The sequence below is a fragment of the Sceloporus occidentalis genome, unplaced genomic scaffold (assembly GCF_023333645.1).
Source record: "Sceloporus occidentalis isolate IW3139 unplaced genomic scaffold, rSceOcc1.0.p SCAF_2, whole genome shotgun sequence".
Lineage (NCBI taxonomy): Eukaryota > Metazoa > Chordata > Lepidosauria > Squamata > Phrynosomatidae > Sceloporus > Sceloporus occidentalis.
In genome coordinates, this window is record NW_028316982.1 from 146,097,737 (window position 1) to 146,118,393 (window position 20,657).

Genomic DNA, 20,657 nt, shown 5'->3' on the forward strand with positions numbered 1-20,657 from the left:
CTAGGGTTGCCATAAGTGAGGACCTCCAAACCGGGACAAATGTAGGGCAAATGTAGGGCAACATTTTCAAATGTAGGACACATTTTTATAAAAATGGAGGATGCACAAAAATGAGGTTTTTTTTTAAAAAAATGTTAATATAAATGCATGTTTTTAGGCATGATCAAAATGGAGGACATTTTGGCATTATTCTTAGGCAGAAATGTATTTGCCCTCGGGTTCAACTGTACTTCTCAGAAGTGTGTACTTGGGCAAGGGACTGTGGTTTTTCTTCACTGCGCATGAGTTTGTAAAAATCACAGCAAGTTACATTGGCCGTGCCTCAGAGGCTTGTTGATATCATCATCATAATCATCCTCATCCTCATCATCATCATCATCATCATCATCACCACTATAATTGGCCAAGAAAGGCAGACTTGTTAGCATTCAAAGCACCATAAATACACAAAAAATGCACTTGCATATATTTAATAATAAAAAATAATGAAAATATAAATAAAAAACAAGGCAGGGGTGTATATATTTGATAATAAAAATTAATGTAATAAAATAAAAAAACAAGCAATAATAAAAATTAATGAAATAAAATAAAACAAGCAATAATAAAAATTAATAAAATAAAATAAAAACAAGCAATAATAAAATTAATAAAATAAAATAAAAATTAATGAAATAAAATAAAAACAAGCAATAATAAAAATTAATAAAATAAAATAAAAACAAGCAATAATAAAAATTAATAAAATAAAATAAAAACAAACAATAATAAAAATTAATGAAATAAAATAAAAACAAGCAATAATAAAAATTAATGAAATAAAATAAAAACAAGCAATAATAAAAATTAATAAAATAAAAAAGCAATAATAAAAATTAATAAAATAAAAAAGCAATAATAAAAATTAATAAACTAAAAACAAGCAATAATAAAAATTAATAAAATAAAAGCAAGCAATAATAAAAATTAATAAAATAAAAACAAGCAATAATAAAAATTAATAAAATAAAATAAAAACAAGCAATAATAAAAATTAATAAACTAAAAACAAGCAATAATAAAAATTAATAAACTAAAAACAAGCAATAATAAAAATTAATAAACTAAAAACAAGCAATAATAAAAATTAATAAACTAAAAACAAGCAATAATAAAAATTAATAAAATAAAAGCAAGCAATAATAAAAATTAATAAAATAAAATAAAAACAAGCAATAATAAAAATTAATAAAATAAAAAAGCAATAATAAAAATTAAAAAAATTAAATAAAATAAGTATTTTATATTTTAAAAAATAATTTAAAACCCCCAAAATACCAAGGCAGACCTAATGGCCACTGAGTTAGCTCTCCTCCTCCTCCTCCTCCTCCTCCTTCTTCTCTGGCCCAATTCTGCCCTGGCCTTCAGGCACCCTTCCTCCGGCTCCTTCCTCCTCCTCCTCCTCCTCCTCTCTCCCTCCTCCTCCTTAGGATGCCTGGCGCGGGAGGAAGGGAAGCGGGGCAAGCATGCGCGCGCATGCGCGCGCGCGGAGGGAATGGAGCAGGCGCGCGCGCGCGGAGGGAATGGAGCAGGCGCGCGCGCGCGGAGGGAATGGGGAAGGCGCCGCGCGGAGGGAATGGGGAAGGCGCGCGCGCTGCCAATGGCCCCTACTGAGGCCTGGGCAGCGCGCAAGCTCTCCCAGTGGGGGCGCGGTGGCAGCGGCGCTTGCCGGCCCGCCGAGGAAGAGGAGGAAGGTGGAGCCGGAGGAGGAGGAGGAGATGGGTCGGCGCCGCAGCAGCGGCAATGGCCGAAGCGGACCCCCCAAGCCGGGAACAAGGCACGGGTGGGGGCCCAAACCGGACCGTGACCGGGAGGGGCCCCCCGAAACCGTGAATGTCACGGGGGCCGCCGGGATATGGCAACCCTAACCAGGCCTGCCTGGAAGAAGACAAGCCCTCCCTTCATCCTCCATCTTGAGGGGGAGAGAGACAGGCTAGCTCCAACTGCCTGCCTGGAAGAAGACAAGCCCTCCCTTCATCCTCCATCTTGAGGGAGAGAGAGGCAGGCTAGCTCCACCAGGCATGCCTGGAAGAAGACAAGCCCTCCCTTCAGCCATCATCTTGAGGGAGAGAGAGACAGGCTAGTTCCAACTGCCTGCCTCGAAGAAGACATGCCCTCCCTTCATCCTCCATCTTGAGGGAGAGAGAGGCAGGGTAGCTCCAACTGCCTGCCTGGAAGAAGACAAGCCCTCCCTTCATCCTCCATCTTGAGGGGGAGAGAGACAGGCTAGCTCCAACTGCCTGCCTGGAAGAAGACAAGCCCTCCCTTCATCCTCCATCTTGAGGGGGAGAGAGACAGGCTAGCTCCAACTGCCTGCCTGGAAGAAGACAAGCCCTCCCTTCATCCTCCATCTTGAGGGGGAGAGAGACAGGCTAGCTCCAACTGCCTGCCTGGAAGAAGACAAGCCCTCCCTTCATCCTCCATCTTGAGGGGGAGAGAGACAGGCTAGCTCCAACTGCCTGCCTGGAAGAAGACAAGCCCTCCCTTCATCCACCATTTTATTTAGGTACTATGTCTAAGAAATATGTCTGTAGCTTTAGGAGGGAAGCAAAAAGGGGGTGGGAACAAGGAAGAAATTAAAGAAGTAAACAAATATATGTGGTTTATTTGTTTGTGTTTATTTAATTTATACTCTGCTTTTCTCTCAATATAGGACTTGAAGCAGAATGAAACCTGAAGATGTTTGAAGACGGAAGAAGAGAGAAGGAAGAAAAAAAGATGGCAGAGATGAAAGGAAAGAAAGGAAGGAAGAAACAAAGGAAGATAGGAACGGAAGGTAAAGCAATGCTAAGGTGCGGATGAACTGAAGCCAACTCAGTGAAGACAAGGTAATAAGGCCTTCCATCATGAAGGAAAATGCTGCACAAAAACACACAAACACATAAACACAGCGACTCCCATCCAAGTTTAGATGTAGGTTAGATCACACTCCAGGGATCTGTTTTAAAAATGCCTTGAGCCACAGGGGTTCTTGGAAAGAATTTGCAAGGAGCCACTGCCAGAGTTTAGCTAAACTTATACCTAGTGTTTAGATGCCACTGAGAAAGTGAAGAGTAATAGCATAGACACCCTCAGTTTCCTTCTTGCGCTTAAATCGAGATTGCAGCCTTGAAGACCTGCCTTCATAGCAACGGAAAACTGAAAATTTCCAATGCCACACCTAAAATAGGAACTCTTAAAACAGAATAGAAAAATCAGAATTGGGAAAATATAGCTAATGGAGTGGTAAAACATTGGCAATTACAAAGGCCTCTTCTTAGCTGAGGCAATAAGAAGGTTTCTCTCTACTGGGAGAAATCATCCTAAAAAGAAAGAAAATTTAGTAGAAGAGGCCCAGGAAAAATGAAGGGAGGTGGCCTCTCTACACTTGGGCCTCATATTTATGGAAAGCCTCTCTGACTTTACCTGCAGCCCCTATTAGAGTAGTTGAGACGATGACAGAACCAAAAAGGGATTTTGAATGTGAGAGAAAGACTTAGAGCGTATGAATTAAGGTATTATGTAAAAGACAAGACTAGAACAGAATCTTTATCATGTTCCTAGACTAGCAGAAGCATAAAAGACATTTAGTCTGAGCTATGGCCCATAAGATGCCTTAGAGGCCAGTGAACTCTCCTTCATTGGAAAGTCAAAGCAGAGGTTCTGTCATCACTGTCAGGAGACCTTTAGTGTGGATTCTCTGTCAGGGATGGTCTTCATGACCCCGTCTAACTTTATTGTTTTACAGTTAGGATCTGAGCCATAAGTTGAGAGATGGCAGAGATGCCTTTCTTTGCTCACCCTACAGTGTGGCTCTTGGCATCCTCCGCCAGGAATGGCTTTCTGTGGTCTGCCACAGGACCCTCTCTGGGCAGAAGAACAAAAGGGCAGAAGCCTGAATGCAGACCCTCCTTCTTTGAAGGTGATCTTTGAACCTTGGATGTCCCAAAGGGCATCATCTTCCAGGCGTGCCTTTACTGTCTGTTCCTGCATGGCAGGAGGATGTTGGACTAGATGGCCCTTAAGGGCCCTTCCAACTCGAGTGCCACCAAACTGGTAGCAGAGCCTTTTGCCCTCCCTGGTCATTCATTCTCTATGCTGCAAGTAGACCTTTTGGATGAAAAACAATGGGAAGGGATTTTGGAAAAAGAAACCCTTGGTTTGGGATACATTCTCTAATTGGAATCCATGAGTAGATATATTAAAAGAGAGGAGTCCTTTCCAGGTGTGTTGCACTTCTTCAGGGGGTCCCATGGTGGTTTCAATTGGGTCAAGACCACTGGCTGGTAATAAGGGTTAGGAAGTCAGTGGCAAAACCTGTTCTGAGCAGTAGTCCGAACTAGCCTTGTCTTTCTCTGAGTGTGGTGCTTAACACCCACTTGGTTTCTTCTCTGACTGTCCATGGGTTAGCTTGGGGTGTGGCCAATGGAGGCTGAGCTAAATCTCATGCCCTACTCTCCAGTCCAAGTCAAAGTTAAGGGGCAAAGGCGGGCAGGGACTGAGAGCGAGGTCTGAGGCTGTGATAGTGGCACCCAAGGAGGCTGTTGTTGAAACAGCAGAGACTCACTGAGCCAGATATTAAGGCTAGGGGCTCAGTGGCTGTAGCATTTAGCAGATTTCTAGAAGGGATGCACCATCAGCTGTAGTCCAGGTGCATGCCTCTCCTGCCATTGGCCAGAAGGCAGGGTGGTCCCAGGCAGAGCTCTGGATTTATGCACAGGAATGATGGAGGCGTGTGGCATGGCAGTGGCTTAGCTTAGGGTAGGGTTGTGTACTTCAGCTCTTGTTGAGACTGAGGTGCGGACAGAAGAGGACTTTGTTAATGGTTAGGAAAGTGCCTCTTCAGATGTCCTGCTGCTCGGTATTCCTTGGTATTGATCTCAAAAAGTCTTTTGACCCTTTCTAATATGTTTGTTCAACTAGGAATGGTTTTGGCCATCCATGGCTTTCAAATCAGAGTCTTTCAAACTTGATTCCTCAGGTAATTTTGAGGTGGCTGGTTCTCCTCCCAGAAAACCAGTGTTAGGACAGATTCAGTGAGAGAGGGACCAAGACCAGCCATTGGCTCATTGAGGAGTAGATCCCTGGCCATGGCTCATTGGGCAGTTGATGACAACCAGCCATGACACTTGTCATCCCACAGCTATACACTAGATGTTTGTTTTTTCCCCAGTTCTGTTCTTTGTCTCCATGCTTTAGTCAATTGCTATGTATCCCTTTGAATACTCTTCCTTTCTCCTAAGCTTTTAGTCCATTAGGAATCTGGTTTTAGGTTGGAGGGAGCCTCGGTTCCAGCAGGTAGGGCCTCATAGATTTGGATGGCTTTCAGGTAGGTTTTCCTCTTCAGGCTTTGCTGGCAGAGGGTGGCACACATTCCTTTCATGCCAATGTCCCCTTCCCTGGTGTCACTGGCTGTTGTACTGGGGACTCTCATCCTAGCCACCATTTATTTTTCCTTTTGGGTCTTAGCTGGGAAGGGGCAGGGGACAACTGGTCACTGCTTCCCCCTCTTCCTCCTCTGCTGCTTCCTCCTTCTTTGCTGCTTCCCTTGTGCCGCCGTCACTTCCCCTTTGCCGCCGCCGCCGCTTCCCCTTTCCCTCCGCTGCTTCCTCTTTGCTGCCACTGCTTCCTCTCACCCATTCGACGTTTCCTCTGCATTCGCCGCCGCTTCCCTTTGCTGCTGCCACTTCCCCTTTGCTGCCGCTGCCATTGCTTCCCCTTTGCCTCCCCTTTGCTGCCGTCACCACTTCCCCTTTGCCGCCGCCCCTTCCCTTTTGCTGCCGCCACTTCTCACCCATTCGCCATTTCCTCTGCATTCGCTGCTGCTTCCCGTTTGCCGCCCCTGCTTCCCGTTTGCCGCCCCTGCTTCCTCTCATCCTTTCGCCATTTCCTATGTGCCGCCGCCAGCATTGCCTGCCCCATTGACACCCTGTGATCCGGGCAATGCGTGTAGGCACTCATTGCCTTCTTTGTTCCAGCTCCATTTCACTTGGAAGTCAAGAGGAAGAAGTCGGGCAAAGCTCCATCCGGTCCATGTTTAGAAGCAAGCGAGGAAAGGTCCAACTAAGGAGGGAGAGAAGAAGAGGGGGAGGGGGAAGAGCCATCCCCATCAAAGCCCAGTCCTGGATGAAGGAAGAGAAGTCTCCGCTGGACCTGGTCTGTTGATACAAGTGTGAGCACGCAGAGTAATCTCGGAAGCCTGTATGAAGATAAACAACCGACAGGCTTGAGCTGGCCAGGAAAACAGCTGCTAGATGAAAGCACACCGAAGCCTGGCTTTTCTCCAGAGAGGTACTGTTTATTTTTAGTTGCAAAGACAAACATGAGAACAATACTATACATCCACCAACTACAAACCCCACAAACTGTACAATGAACATCTGGGCATATATACACATTTGCCATGCGGCCACTTTGCCCAGCCCCTTCCTGTACAAGTTCCTGTGCATCTTGGAATACTTCCCCCCATCCAAAGATGACACAGCATATTTACATATTGCTACGTAGGTACTCTCTGGCACACGCTGTGACCTTGGACATCACCTGCTGCCTCTGGTCCCAGCTGCAGCCAATTCCAGGCTTCTGCAAAGTAAATGACCACATCTCAACATTTTCATACAACTCTATACTTCAACATGGTCTCCCTTCCCCACTAGATTGTAAGCCTGAGGCAGGGAACCCCCCAACTGAGCCACTTGCTGAAAGACTTTTTAAGCTGAAGAGTGAGATGGAAATACTTGTCAATAAAGACATAATTTTGGTCTTCTTGGATTTTAAGGATTTGTTTTCAATAAACCGCTCCTCTTCTCCACATCAGTACACAAAAATAATAAATGTATGTGTTAAATATTGCATTGTATTGTTCTTTCTCTTCCAAATGTATCTGAAGAAGTTGACTTTAGTCTAGGAAAGTTCTTGCTGCCAATGTCTTTTTTTCAGTGGGTCTCAAAGGGGCTACTTACTGATTCGTGGCTTTGACTTTTGCAGATTTGGGAGATTATCGCACTGCGTTCTGAGAACGTTCCTATCATCACGTGATGAGAACGTTCCTGGAACAGATATTACTGCATTAGTAAACTAGAACGTGATCAGAACATGATCAGAACTGCATTTTACCGCACAGCGATTCCAAACCTCCTTTGCAAGGTTGGGAAGAAGGAGGTTTGGAATCTTCAAGCCGAAGAAAAGCAAGTTGCCAGGGAGGGGACTGGGCCAAGGGCAGAGCCCCGGCAGCCATAGCAGCTCTTTAAACCGGTTAGAAAAGAAGAGTCCTCTGCTGTCATCCCAATTCCCCATTTTGGCTGCTTGTCAGCCTTTTGCCTCCTGTGTGTGTGTGCATGTAATGTGTGCCTTCATAGAATCATAGAATCATAGAGTTGGAAGAGACCACAAGGGCCATCCAGTCCAACCCCATTCTGCCATGCAGGAAATCACAATCAAAGCATCCCCAACAGATGGCCATCCAGCCTCTGCTTAAAGACCTCCAAGGAAGGAGACTCCACTACACTCTGAGGAAAGAGTGTGTTCCACTGTCGAACAGCCCTTACTCTCAGGAAGTTCCTCCTAATATTGAAGTGGGATCTCTTTTCCTGGAGCTTGCATCCATTGCTCCGGGTCCTAGTCTCTGGAGCAGCAGAAAACAAGCTTGCTCCCTCATCAATGTGACATCCCTTCAAATATTTAAACAGGGCTATCATATCACCTCTTAATCTTCTCTTCTCCAGGCTAAACATCCCCAGCTGCCTAAGTCGTTCCTTGTAGGCCATGGTTTCCAGACCTTTCACCATTTTAGTCGCCCTCCTTTGGACACGCTCCTTTTTGAATTGTGGTGCCCAGAACTGGACACAATATTCCAGGTGGGGCCTGTGAGCTTCCCTCCCCGCTTTAATTCTTGTCTGGCTCTTTGCTATGGAATTCTGGGAGTTGTTTGCTTGCTTTTGTGTGTTGCTCCAAACAGAGGAGCTTTTGTGGGTTCCTTCCTGGAGGGAAGGAGGAGAAGGTCCTGGGCATCCCTGCCATCCTTGCCTCCTGCAGGCTGCCAGCACAGGAGCCCCGCTGGACATGACACTAGAGGCCCCCGCAGAAGCAGCCAGACCCTCTCCCTCTTGCTCTCTGCTCTGGCCCCCCTGTTTCCCTCTCTCTTTCTCTCTCTTTCCCTTCTTTCCTCTTCTCTCACTTGTCCCAACTTTCCTCCCTTCCCTCCCTCCTTCTTTCCCCCCTCACACACACACACCTTCCCTCACTGCAGTCGCTCGCCTGCCTGCCTCCCTCCCTCCCTGCCTGTCATTCTTTCAGCCAATCAGGAGACGGAGGAATGAGAGAACGGATTTGAGAACACATAAGAATACCGCACACACCTCTGTTGGAACGTTCTCATCCCGTTCCAGCTCTCTGGGAACACATTCATATCTGTACCCTCCTGGAACACATTTGGAACACATTTAAACGTTCTGAGAACCCGATTGGAACACATACGTGCGGTATACTCAAATGCGTTCCGTTCTCATCACGTGATGAGAACGGTCTCAGAACGCAGTGCGATAATCTCCCCAGTTATTTTGTTCTCTCTAGGTATTTGTAGTTCATCCAATACAAGACTATAGTCAGCGTCTGCCAGAAATTGCATTAGAGGACCTAGGGATTCCTAGAAAAAACACTCCTCCAGGCATTTGTGGGTCTTCTAATACAATTCTATGGTCAATTTCTGATTTTTTAAAAAGGTGTCCCCCCCCCCCCCCCCAGTTTTATGGTGGCTCTGCACTTCTAATGCTAATGGTGTGGAGATTCCATTGTAGTTCATAAACTATATAGCAATGGCTTCCTCCTGCAGAAACCTGGGATGTGTAGTTTGGGGAGAGCCTCAGTGCCATAGTCCAGGGGAGTGGATTGGCTTGTGTACCTTGTTCCCAGTTTATGGCAATTCACCTTAGAGAGTGGTTTGAACATTGGACTATGACTGGAGAACATGAATCCTGGGGGCTGATCCTGAGCAAGTCACACTTTCTCAGCCTCAGGGGAAGGCAATGACAATAGAAGAAACCTGCAAGGAAAAAAACAAACCCTGATAGCTTTGCGTTAGCCAGAAATGACACAAAAGCACACAACAACATAGTACCATCTATTTAAGCCTCAATAAATGTGCTTTATTGGTTGGAAATGACCTCTTTAAAAAAATCTCTCTTTAATTCCAAAAAAACCAACAGATTCCATCAATCTGGTGGTTTTTGGGAGTAACAGTATTTCTAGAAATTACTCAAAGATGGAAGGAGGAAGAGGGGAAGAACTAGCCATTTAAAAAACTGGAAAATGAAAAGTACAACTGAAAATGCCTCTAAAACAAAGGACATTGGGGAAATAGCTAGTAACCATTAGCAATAAGTAAAAGGTGATATAAGAGTCCAACAATTCTGCTTTTATTTGCTGGGTCACTTTTCAAATGTAACTATCTGATGCCCTAGTTACCAAAACAAACCAGTTTTTTGACTTGCGACAGTTAACTTGTAGCTTACTGCTTGGGAGTCACTTGGAAGTCAGTAATGAACTAGTATTGTTATTATAAGAAGAACAATGATTTATTATTCTTTTTCTTAGTCTTATTATAAGATATACCTGTGTTAGTCTGTAGAATCAGTATGCAGACAGATCTTGTTGCACTTTTGAGACTGAGGAAATAACAATAATGCATTATTGTTAATATTATTATAACAAGAACAATGATTTATTATGCTTATTCCGATTATAAGACATACCTGTCTTAGTCTGTAGAATCAGATGAAGCTGAGGAAATAACAATAATGATTTATTATTATTATTATTGCAAAAGCAAATAATTATTATCATTAGTAGTAGTAGTAGTAGTAGTAGTATAAGATATACCTGTCTTAGTCTGTAGAATCAGTATGCAGAGAGATCTTGTAGCACCTTTGAGACTGAAGAAATAAAAATAATGAATTATTATTAATATTATTATTACAAAAACAATGATTTATTATTCTTATTCTTATTATAAGGTATACCTGTCTTAATCTGTAGAATCAGATGAAGCTGGGGAAATAACAATAATGATTTATTATTATTATTACAAAAGCAATGAATTATTATCATTAGTAGTAGTAGTAGTAGTAGTATAAGATATACCTGTCTTAGTCTGTTGAATCATTATGCAGATCAATCTTGTAGCACTTTTAAGACTGAAGAAATAACAGTAATGAATTAGTATTATTATAATAGCAACAATTAATTATTATTCTTATTATATGTTATACCTTTGTTAGCATGTAGAATCAGTATGTAGAGAGATATCTTGTAGTACCTTTAAGACAAGAAATAACAGTAATGAATTAATATTATTATTATAACAAGAACAATTATTTATTATTCTTATTCTCATTATGAGATATACCTGTGTGAATCTGTAGAACCAGTATTGAGAGATATGTTGTAGTACCTTTAAGACTGAAGAAATAACAGTAATGAATTAGATATACCTGTGTTAGTCTGTAGCATCAGTATCAGATCTTGTTGTGCTTTTGAGAGGAAGGAAATAACAATAATGAATTATTATTATTAAAATGATTTATTAATATTAGCTTATTATAAGATATACCTGTGCTAGTCTGTAGAATCAGTATTGAGAGATATTTTGTAGCAGCATTAATACTAAACAAATAACACTAATGAATTAGTATTATTATAATAGCACAAAGGAATTCACTTCAAACATTATTTTTTTCCAGTAGAAAGGTGGTATATTAAAAAAGATGCAGGAGGTTTAAAGGGAAATGCATCTATTTTTTCTTTACATATGCAATGCAGTTATCCCAAATCTCCAACAAAACATTGATATCATCAGATATTCCCTTGGATCTGTAACCTAGTTGTGTGTTTATTTTGGTAATGAATTCACTTATTATACTTTTTTACCCCAGTGGCAAGGTGGTATTTAAATAAATCTGACTGGCCTATAAACTTCATTGAACGGCTCTCACTGAAGACAAAGGTCTGTGTCCCATTGTGTCTAAGCCACTTCGTGGCTTCCATCCTAGCGGGAGAGTGGATCCATGTTGGTTTGAATCCTGACTGGCCAAGACATTGAATTTATTGGGGAGAGGAGAGTTCATTAAAAAGTTTGGGTGGGTTTAATGTTGCCCTGCCCTGCCCTTTGTTACTTTAAGGATAAATTCTCAGTAGGGAGGAATAACTAGCTGTCTTTGCAAGAGAGCCAGATGGGAACCTGCTGCCCAACTCTCAAACACCATGGAAAGTGCATGAGGCTTCTTCTGTACCTTGTCAGTTAGTTCCAGTTCGTCATCTGATTCTATCAGATCCACCTTCCTGTAGCCATGCCAGCAAGATCCCTGGGGCAAACGTGAGCCATCCTGCGATTCGCATTCAACAGCCAAATGGGCTGCTTTGACTCCAGAGGTCAGAGAAGACATGTCCATTTGAACAAAGAGTAGAAGGATGAGATGGTGCCCCTTTTCCATATTGTGGCTTTTCTCCTAAGGCCAAGAATCTATTGCATAAAGTGTCCTAGACTCACTTGGCTCCCTCCTCTGGGTCAGCAGGAATGGGCCGATTCAGGATGGCCACCTCTTCTTCCTTTCTCATGTCGCCTTTGCCGTTCATCTTAATGCCAGACAATTATTCTTTCCAAGTCCTTTGTCTGGAGAATAATTTTTAAAAAAAGTCTAAGAACAGACTAACTTATAAATACAATTTTACTTCAGCAAATTAAGTGAAACTCAGAAGAAGCATCATAGGATATATCAGGTAGAAATCTCTTCATGCATCTCAACCTTTAACAGGTTCGCTAGTGGTCACGTCGATGGCAGTTCTTCATTTGTCTGGGTTCAAAGGAAGTTTGTCCTAGGCCACCTCCGCCGTATAAGTGTGGATGAAAAAACCCACCAACTTATATGCCTAGGAAAACAAATTGAAGGCACCTTCCTGGTAGGATTTTTCTTGAACTGCCTCCCAAATAATACATCTTTTGTGAAAGATTACAAGCATTGTGTTTTTAAGGAGCAAAACTGTGAATTAGCATGGCCGTGAAAGAGGTTCATAAATTTCTGCTTGGGATGGAGAAAGTGGAAGGAGACACAGTTTTCTCCTTCGTTCTTCACGCTTGATCTTGGGGTCATTTAGTGGAGCTAGGAAATTCAGGTTATAACCAACCCCTTGTATCGTGCCCGGAAACTAATTGGCAGGAAATGAAGAGATTTCTGTGCAGGTGCTATGTGGTCGGTTCCAGGTGTTCCAGCGAACAATTTGGCTGCTATATTTTGTACCAATTGCAGTTTCTGAACGTGAAACAAGGGTAACCCAAGGTAGAGCTCATTGCAGAAGTCCAGTTGAGAGGGTACCAGTGCGCGGACCACTGGTTCTAGGTCACCTGGCTCCAGAAAGGGTCGCGGCTAGCATATCAGCCGAAACTGATAGCAGGCACTCCTGACCGTCGCGTCTATCTGTGCTGTCAATTGGAGAGATGAGTCCAGGAGCACCCCCAAGCTGCAGACACAGTCCTTCCGGGGAAGAGTGACCCCATCCAGAACTAGTTGACATATCTCCATTCCTGGATTAGGGGCCCCTATAGCAAGTACCTCCGTCTTACCTGGATTCATTTTGAGTTTGTTTTCCCTCGTGCAGTCCATTACTGCCGTCAAACAGTCGTTCAGAGGAGAGATGCCATCCTTAGTTACTGCGTCAGTCCGAGACGTAGAGAAACATATTTGGGTGTCATCAGCGTACTTGTAAACGCTTGAAAACACCCACCGGCCTATACGCGGTGTAAAACACATTTAGGGCACCTTCCTGGTAGGATTTTTCTTGAACTGCTTCCCATATAATATATCTTCTTTGAAAGATTACAACCATTGGGTCTTTTAAAGGGGAAAACTGTAAATATCCATGGCCGTGAAAGAGGTGCATAAATTTACACATGGGGTGGAGAAAGCGGAAGAAGATGCGGGTTTCTCCCTCTTTCATAATAGCTGATCTTCAGGTCATTTGGAGGAGCTAGCAAGCTCAGGACAACAACTTTATTGATCGGTTTCCAACATTTCTTAAGTTTGCAAGGCGACATTATAGATGACTAGAAATTGGCATGTACATTATTGAGATTCCCATGGCTTCATTTAGTATATATTTTAACAAGGAACAATAGAGAATCGTAGAATGGTAGAGTTGGAAGAGACCACAAGGGCCATCCAGTCCAACCCCCTGCCATGGAGGAAATCACAATCAAAGCATCCCCAAGAGATGGCCCTCAAGCCTCCGTCGAAAGACCTCCAAGGAAGGAGACTCCACCACTCTCCGAGGAAGGAATGTGTTCCACTTTCCAAGAGCCCTTACTATCAGGAAGTTCCTCCTAATGTTGAGGTGGAATCTCTTTCCCTGTAGCTTGCATTCTTTGTTCCATGTTCTAGTCTCTGGAACAACAGAAAACAAGCTTGCTCCCTCCTCAATATGATATCCCTTCAAATATTTAAACAGGGCTATCATATCACCTCTTCGCCTTCTCTTCTCCAGGCTAAATATCCCCAGTTCCCTTAGTCGTTTCTCATATAGCATGGCTTCTAGCCCCTTCACCATTTTAGTCGCCCTCCCTTGGACACGCTTCAGTTTCTCAACATCCTTTTTGAATGGTGGTGCCCAGAACTGGACACAGTATTCCAGCTGAGGCTTGCCCAAAGCAGAATACATTGGTGCTATTACTTCCCTTGATCTAGACACTATACTTTTATTGATGCAGCCTAAAATCGCATTGGTCCTTTTAGCTGCCGCATGGCACTGTTGACTGATGCTCATCTTGTGGTCTCCTTGGACTACTAGACCCCTTTTGCATGTCGTCTCATTCAGCCAGGTGTCCCCCACCCTATATCTATGCGTTTCGTTTTTCCGCCCCGAGTGCAGTACCTTACATTTCCCCGTATCGAATTTCATTTTGTTAGCTTTAGCCCAGCTTTCTAGTCTATTCAGGTCATTTTGAATTTTGATCCTGTCCTCTGGGGTATTTGCTATTCCTCCTAATTTGGTGTCATCTGCAAATTTGATAAGTATGCCCCCAATTCTGTCATCCAGGACACTGATAAAGATGTTGAATAGCACTGGGCCAAGGACAGAACCCTGCGGGACCCCACTGGTCACTTCTCTCCAGGATGAACAGGAGCCATTGTTTTGCACCCTTTGGGTTTGGCCAGTCAACCAATTACAAATCCATGCAACAGTTGCCTTGTCTAGCCCACATTTCAATAGCTTGTTTGCAAGAATGTCATGGGGAACCTTGTCAAAGGACTTACTGAAATCAAGATATACTGTGTCCACACCATTCCCTTCATCTGCCAAGCTGGTAATTCTATATATAAAAAAAGATACGATTTGTCTGGCATGACTTGTTTCTCTGAAACCCGTCTTGACTTTTTGTAATCATGCCATTGCCTTCTAGATGTTCACAGACTCTCTGCTTAATGATCTTCTCTAGAATCTTTCCTGGTATTGGTGTCAGACTAACTGGACGATAATTGTCGGGATCCTCCTTTTCCCCCTTTTCGAAACTGGGAGCAACGTTTGCCCTCCTCCAGTTTGCTGGGACTTCTCCTGTTCTCCAGGAGTTTTCAAAGATTATTGCCAATGGCTCTGATATTACATTTGCCAGGTTGTTTTTTTTAACACCCTTGGATGTAGTTCATTTGGTCCTGGAGACTTATATTCACTTAGATGAACAAGGTATTCCTGTACTATCTCTTGACTTCTTCTGTGCTGAATTTCCCCTATTCTGTCCCCTCCTCCTTTATACTCATGTTTAGCACCCTTTGCCTTTTCTGAGAAGACTGAAGCAAAGAAGGTGTTGAGTAATTCTGCCTTTTCTCTCTCCTCTGTTAGCATTTTGCCATCATCTCCACGTAGTGGCCCTACCCTTTTCTTCTTCCTTTTGCTGCGGACGTACCCAAAAAAGCCCTTCTCGTTGTTCTTAATTCGTTATGTATTATTTTGTTTGTGGACTTTTTAGCGTGAGCCGCTCTGATTGTCTTGCTACAGAAGAGTGAGATAGATATCCACGATTGATTGATTGATTGATTGATTGATTATTTATTTAACCGCTCTAGCAAGCCTGAATTCATTCTGCGCTTGAGCTTTTCTGACTTACCTCTACATGTGCTGGCTATTAGTTTGAATTCCTTAAGGGTGATTTTCCCATTTTACCATTTCTTATACATGTTCCATTTAAAACTTAGCTCTGTTGAAAGTTCTGGTTTCTTGAGACACCTCCCATTTTTCTTTCTCATTGGAAGTGTTTTAAATTGTGACTTCAGTATCTCCCTTTTTAGAAACTCCCGTCCATCCTGAAATCCCTTCTCTTTTAGTATTCCTGACTGTCAGATCACCCCCCATATTTCTCTAAGTTGACTGAAATCAGCTCTCTTAAAGTCTGGAATGTGTGTCTGACTATGCCTGGCTTCTCCTTTCCACTGTCTAACAAACTCCAGGAGAACATGGTCACTTCCACCTAAGGATCCCACCACTTGCACCCCAGAAACCAAGTTATCCCTGTTGGTTAGGATCAGATCTAAAAGAGCTGACCCCTTTGTTGCCTCTTCCACCTTTTGGAAAATGAAATTGTCTTCCAGGCAAGTGAGGAATTTGCTAGACCTTGAGGTTTTGGCCGAGTATGACTTCCAGCAAATATCAGGGACATTGAATTGATTTCTCTTTAGTCAGGCCCTGTACAGAAAATGTATCAAAAGGGACCCATTTCATACTGGGAAGTGCAGTCTCCAAAAGTCTTGCAGCTGTAACTGCATCTCTCTCCGTTCTGCTGCTCAAGGTTGTTTCTCAACGGTCAGGACTCTGTAGTACGGTTGTACTAGAGGACCCAATCTACCTTCTGTCAGTCTCATAGATATTGATCTACTCGTTGGATTGTAATTCTGTGCTGCCAAGGTTTGGAAGGTACGGGTTTGATTGGGAGAAACTATTGATATCTTTCACTATTGATTGTAAATAGAGTGGAAACACTGCAAATCACCGTTGGGCTAAATTTTATGAAAATAAAGTAATTTCTGTGGGTTTAAATTTTGATTCTCCCCTTTTACTTACCGAAAAGCAGTGTCTTGAATCTATAGTCACTTTGGGGGTACTCCTGAGCTGGTTTCAGCACTGACCTGGAGTGTTTTCGCAGAGTTACAGCTAGTGTGCCTATTGCACCCATTCTGAAACAGAGCCTACAGCACCTGGTATTCATTGACAGTCTCCCAGCCAAGTACGAACCAGGACTGACTCTAGGTATTATTATTATTATTATTATTATTATTATTATTATTATTATTATTAACCTTTATAGCTTCCAAGATCAGATAGGATCTGGTGCCTTTAAGGTAAATATGCATCCCCAACGTGGAATCTCATCCTTGCACTGAGAAGCCCAATCGGTCCACCTTGTCCAGTCTTGCGCCTTACCCACAGCCCCACTAAAAACTGGTAGTGTCAGCAAATACTATATCCTGGACTTAGTCACGGGATACTGAGTACTCTTGATCCCACTGGAAGCCAGGAAACCCCTGAGACACAGCCATAAAACCCACTGAATGACCTTGGACAAGTCCCATGCTCTCAGCCTCAGGGGAAGGTAATGGCAAACCACGTCTGAACAAACCCCAGGACTGGTTTTCCTTAGGGGTTGTCATAAGCTGGAAATGACTTGAAGGCACACAACAACAATCCTGTTGTTGAGAATGACTCCCTGTTTGAACACGGTCTGTAACACGACTGGGTAAAACACGAAGCAGCGTAAGGCAAGAAAAGGAGATTCTGAGCCCGTCTTCCGTTGCCACACAAGCATGGATGTGCAGCTTTCCTTGACTTTCTGCAGTAATCCCAGATCAAGTTTGGAGGGCTGAAGGTCTTGGGCCAGAAAGCAGGCCTAGTAGGATGTCAACGCATCCTTCTGGGGTCCTATTTCAAAGCTTACTTTAAAAGAGTCCAGCACTATAAAAGCCCTTCTCTTGTTAACAATCAGTTCCCAAAGGCTTGGGATAGAAAGGTCTTGTGTATCTCATTGAATACTGGTTGGAGAGAGCAAGCGAGCAAGAGAACAATTCACGGAAGGTCCATTTTGTAAACGGCTTTAAAATAATGATGACAGAAGACTTACAGACTTATGCTAAGCCTAAGAGGCAGAGGTCCACGTAACATCACTCAGGGATGTATGTGGCCAAGCAAATGCTTGAGATCCGGATGATGAGATAGGCACAGGATTAGATGAAACTGTCCGATTTTAGAGTCTTCCACAGACAATATTAAACACTTTTTCAAAGATGCTGGCATCAAAGGACTTGCTCTTCATTATCTTCCATGTTTCTCACTCTCACAAACATGCACAATACATAGCCTAGTTGTGTCCTGTGTTTAAATGTGGAGAAGAAATTTGACACATTGGACAGTCCCTCAGAGAACTGCCACTCTGTATGGAAAATTCAAAGGGACTGCCCTGTTATTTGGGAAAGTCGGTGTGCAAAGGAATCTTGGAGGACCTTTGAGATTAACAAAAAGAGAGAAGCCAGTAAGATCAGCTTTCATAGATGTGAGTCGACATCTGCTTCTGAAGAAATAGATGCAAGTCTACAAAAGCTCGTGCTACCAGAGTCTTCCTTTCAGTTAGTCTCCAAGCTGCTTGGAGATCCTTTTGCACGCTGTATGGAAAACGGAACCCATGTTTGGTTGGTTGGTTTGCTTATTGATGCATTTTACAGCTCACCTCTAAGGCAAGGGGTGGTGGTCTTGGTTTGGAGTATTTTGCAGTCTTTCTGCCGTTAAGAGCTTGACTCAGAGACCCAAAACAAATTCTGTCCAGCAAAGAGCTAAAACAGAACTCCTCCTAACCCCAGTGTGCATCTCCCTATTACTGATCTCCAAATAAAGATGTCAATAAATAAACATCCTAAAATACAAGGAGCAACCCCAAAAAAGCACAAGGTAGTGAGCAGATGAGTGAAAATGTCCATCTTACATTTTATTACAGAAGAATACAAATTACAGCTGTTTTACAATCTAGGAAATTGAATAATTCCTAAATGTAATAAATGTAATAACCCTCTAAACAGCATACTCACTCTCTAAACAACAGATTTAGATCAGAAAACACTCGGTCATTGGCAAAGTGTTGTCCTAAATATAAAGGAATGCTAAGTCCTCTTTCTTTCTTTCTTTCTTTCTTTCTTTCTTTCTTTCTTTCTTTTGGTTTCTTTCTTGAGGCTTCAGAACTAGCTGATCTTTTCCCAAGACATCCAAGATTATTTTAAATTAATATTTTCTTATTTTTCCAATGTTCTTCAATAAAAACAGAAGAGTCAATATTGTATTCAAATCTATATACCTATATATATCCATACACGTAAGATATGGATCAGCACATGGTTCCTAGTTGAATGGAGACTTTCTCTTCCTTTTCCTCTCAATGGAATTCTTCTTACACCAGGGCTGGTGATAGGGATGGTGCCTTTATGCACCCTAGACGTGGTTCCTGTTGCCACCATAGTTGGACTTACGGTCCCGCTGCCACCTGCCTCGCTCTGCAAATAAAGGAAGGGGTCAGGGAAAGGCCTCAGTCTCTTCTGTAAGACACCCAGGAATTGAGTATTTTTGCTGGTTTCTTTGTTCCTGAACAAGATGCCATGCAACCTTTGGGGTTCTGCCTGAGCCGTAAAGGGGATTTCTGCCAGAATACATCAGTAAGGACAATCTCCTGTAGGGATGCTTAGGTAACATGCAATTGCCATGCTGTTTGATGGCTTGATTGCGTGATGCATCAAACAGACAATTACATTTTTATCATGTGGCTGAGATTGTTTTTAATCTTATGAAGCATCAGTTATAAAATTAGACATCAGTGGATGGCTACACATAAATTCAGTTCTTTCTTTCTGGTAATGACATCAAAGGGTGTATCCCCGCTGCAGAATTGAAGCAGTTTCACACCACTTTAACAGCCATGCCACAGCAGCAATAGCAAGTACATTTCCGTGCCGTTTCTCAATGCCCTTAAGCACTTTCTAAGCAGTTTACATAGTGTAAGCTGGGAACACATTTTAGTGACATACACCAGGAGGGCCAGTTGAAATATCTTCTTCTTCAAAAGCATTAAAGGAAGAGGAGCTCTCTCCAGTTTTCACTCCAGCAACCCTACAGAACCAGGACTTTGGGAAGGGACTTCTTTTCTGTGGCTCCCTCAATGTGAAATTCCCTCTCTTTGGAGATCTGACTTCATTACTGAGAAATAATGGAAGGTGCTGTGTGTGTCAGCTTCTGCCTGGACTCTTACCTGCACGACTAAAATATCTTTCGTTTGGGTGGTCGGATTTGCGGCGTTGGTATCCGTGCATCTGGGGAGGAGGAGGAGGCTGGTGGACCTTCTGAGGAGGACCATGAGTTATCTGAGGGACCACAGAATCCTGGCTGCTCCCAGAAGGCTCTGACTGAAAGGGCACAAGCTCCTCCTTCCGTTTCCCTTCCTATCAAGAGCAAAAGAGGGGAGAAAGGGAGAAGTTAGTAGCAAACTTGAGAGCAAACTGGCCAAAAAGGCTACTGGCTACTGACAGAGCTACCTGAGGGCAGCCTAAGAATGGAGGGTTGTGGTTTCCCTATATTCCCCCTCCCCATATCTGCAGGGCAGTAAATTCACTCTAGGTTCTGATCTCAATTCCTGAGCATCTATCAAAGGTACGACACCCAATGCAAGGAAAGCGCTGGGGATGGTCCTTTAAACTTCCGGAAACCCATATTGTTTCCATTCAGTGAAAAACGTCCCCATGACCGTCAACATATGTCCCTCCCATGTTCTGATTTTCAATCTCACCTCCTCATCCTTGGTCCGCTTCATGCGTGCCTTTTTGTAAACCCTGAACAAGCTCATCGCATCAAATTCAGCCAATTTAGATACGAATACCCATAGGTTCCTGGGAAATCAAATGAATGATATTTTCACTTTGTGCTGACTGCTGAGCAGCTATTCGACAACAAATATTCCAGCTAAGTTTCTCTTGAGAAAAATCACCCTCTCCTGACCCTAAAACAGCCAGGGCCACCTGAAAGTCTGCCAAAATCCCCCCCCCCCGCCGGCCACCCTGTTGGTAGGTGGCATTCAAGGGCAATCTGGGAGGTGCAGCCCTGCAAGGGCCCCTGGGGCAACAATTCAGCCTTCTAACCCCTAAATGTCTATAAAGTTGGTGTAGACCTCTAATTCCCAAATGTTGGTCCTTTGGGTGTTTTGGACTTCAACTCCCAGAATCACCAGTCAGTTTGAGCAACAGTCAGGAGTTTGGGGAGTTAAAGTCCAAAACATTGAAGGGATGAAAATCTGGGAATCACTGGTCTAGAATGGCTGGCGGTATAGAGCTGCCATATCAGAGTGTGGCCAGCTGAAGTCGGGTCATCTTGTCAAATTTAGTCTTTGCCAGAATTTCACACAGCAGACCATGGACAAAAAACTCTCATGCCATCTCAGCCCTTAGAGCTTCCAGATATTCTGGACTTCAGCTCCCAGAAGCCTCAGCCATCTCGATCAACGGTCTAGATTTCTGGGAGCCAAAGTCCAAAATACCAGTTTAGGCGTCAGTCCCCTAGAAGAACAATCCTAAATAGAA

The 20,657-nt window shown here is 43.3% G+C and overlaps 2 protein-coding genes across 2 annotated transcripts in view; one reads left to right on the forward strand and one right to left on the reverse strand.

The window, feature by feature from the left end:
* The first annotated feature begins 2,120 nt into the window (after positions 1–2,120).
* CLN5 (CLN5 lysosomal BMP synthase) overlaps positions 2,121–20,657 on the forward strand; it is a 105,372-nt gene continuing 86,835 nt past the window's right edge. Inside the window, exons 1-2 of the mRNA XM_089511140.1 lie at positions 2,121–2,545; positions 2,693–2,867. The gene's annotated coding sequence lies outside the window, so the exon portion shown is untranslated. The remainder of the gene's footprint in view (positions 2,546–2,692; positions 2,868–20,657) is intronic.
* LOC149319121 (ATP-dependent chromatin remodeler CHD2-like) overlaps positions 18,227–20,657 on the reverse strand; it is a 54,338-nt gene continuing 51,907 nt past the window's right edge. Inside the window, exons 10-12 of the mRNA XM_089507971.1 lie at positions 19,871–19,970; positions 19,337–19,526; positions 18,227–18,587 (exon numbers count right to left, since the gene is read on the reverse strand). Of these exons, the coding sequence (XP_089364097.1) occupies positions 18,526–18,587; positions 19,337–19,526; positions 19,871–19,970 (352 nt within the window). The 3' untranslated portion in view covers positions 18,227–18,525. The remainder of the gene's footprint in view (positions 18,588–19,336; positions 19,527–19,870; positions 19,971–20,657) is intronic.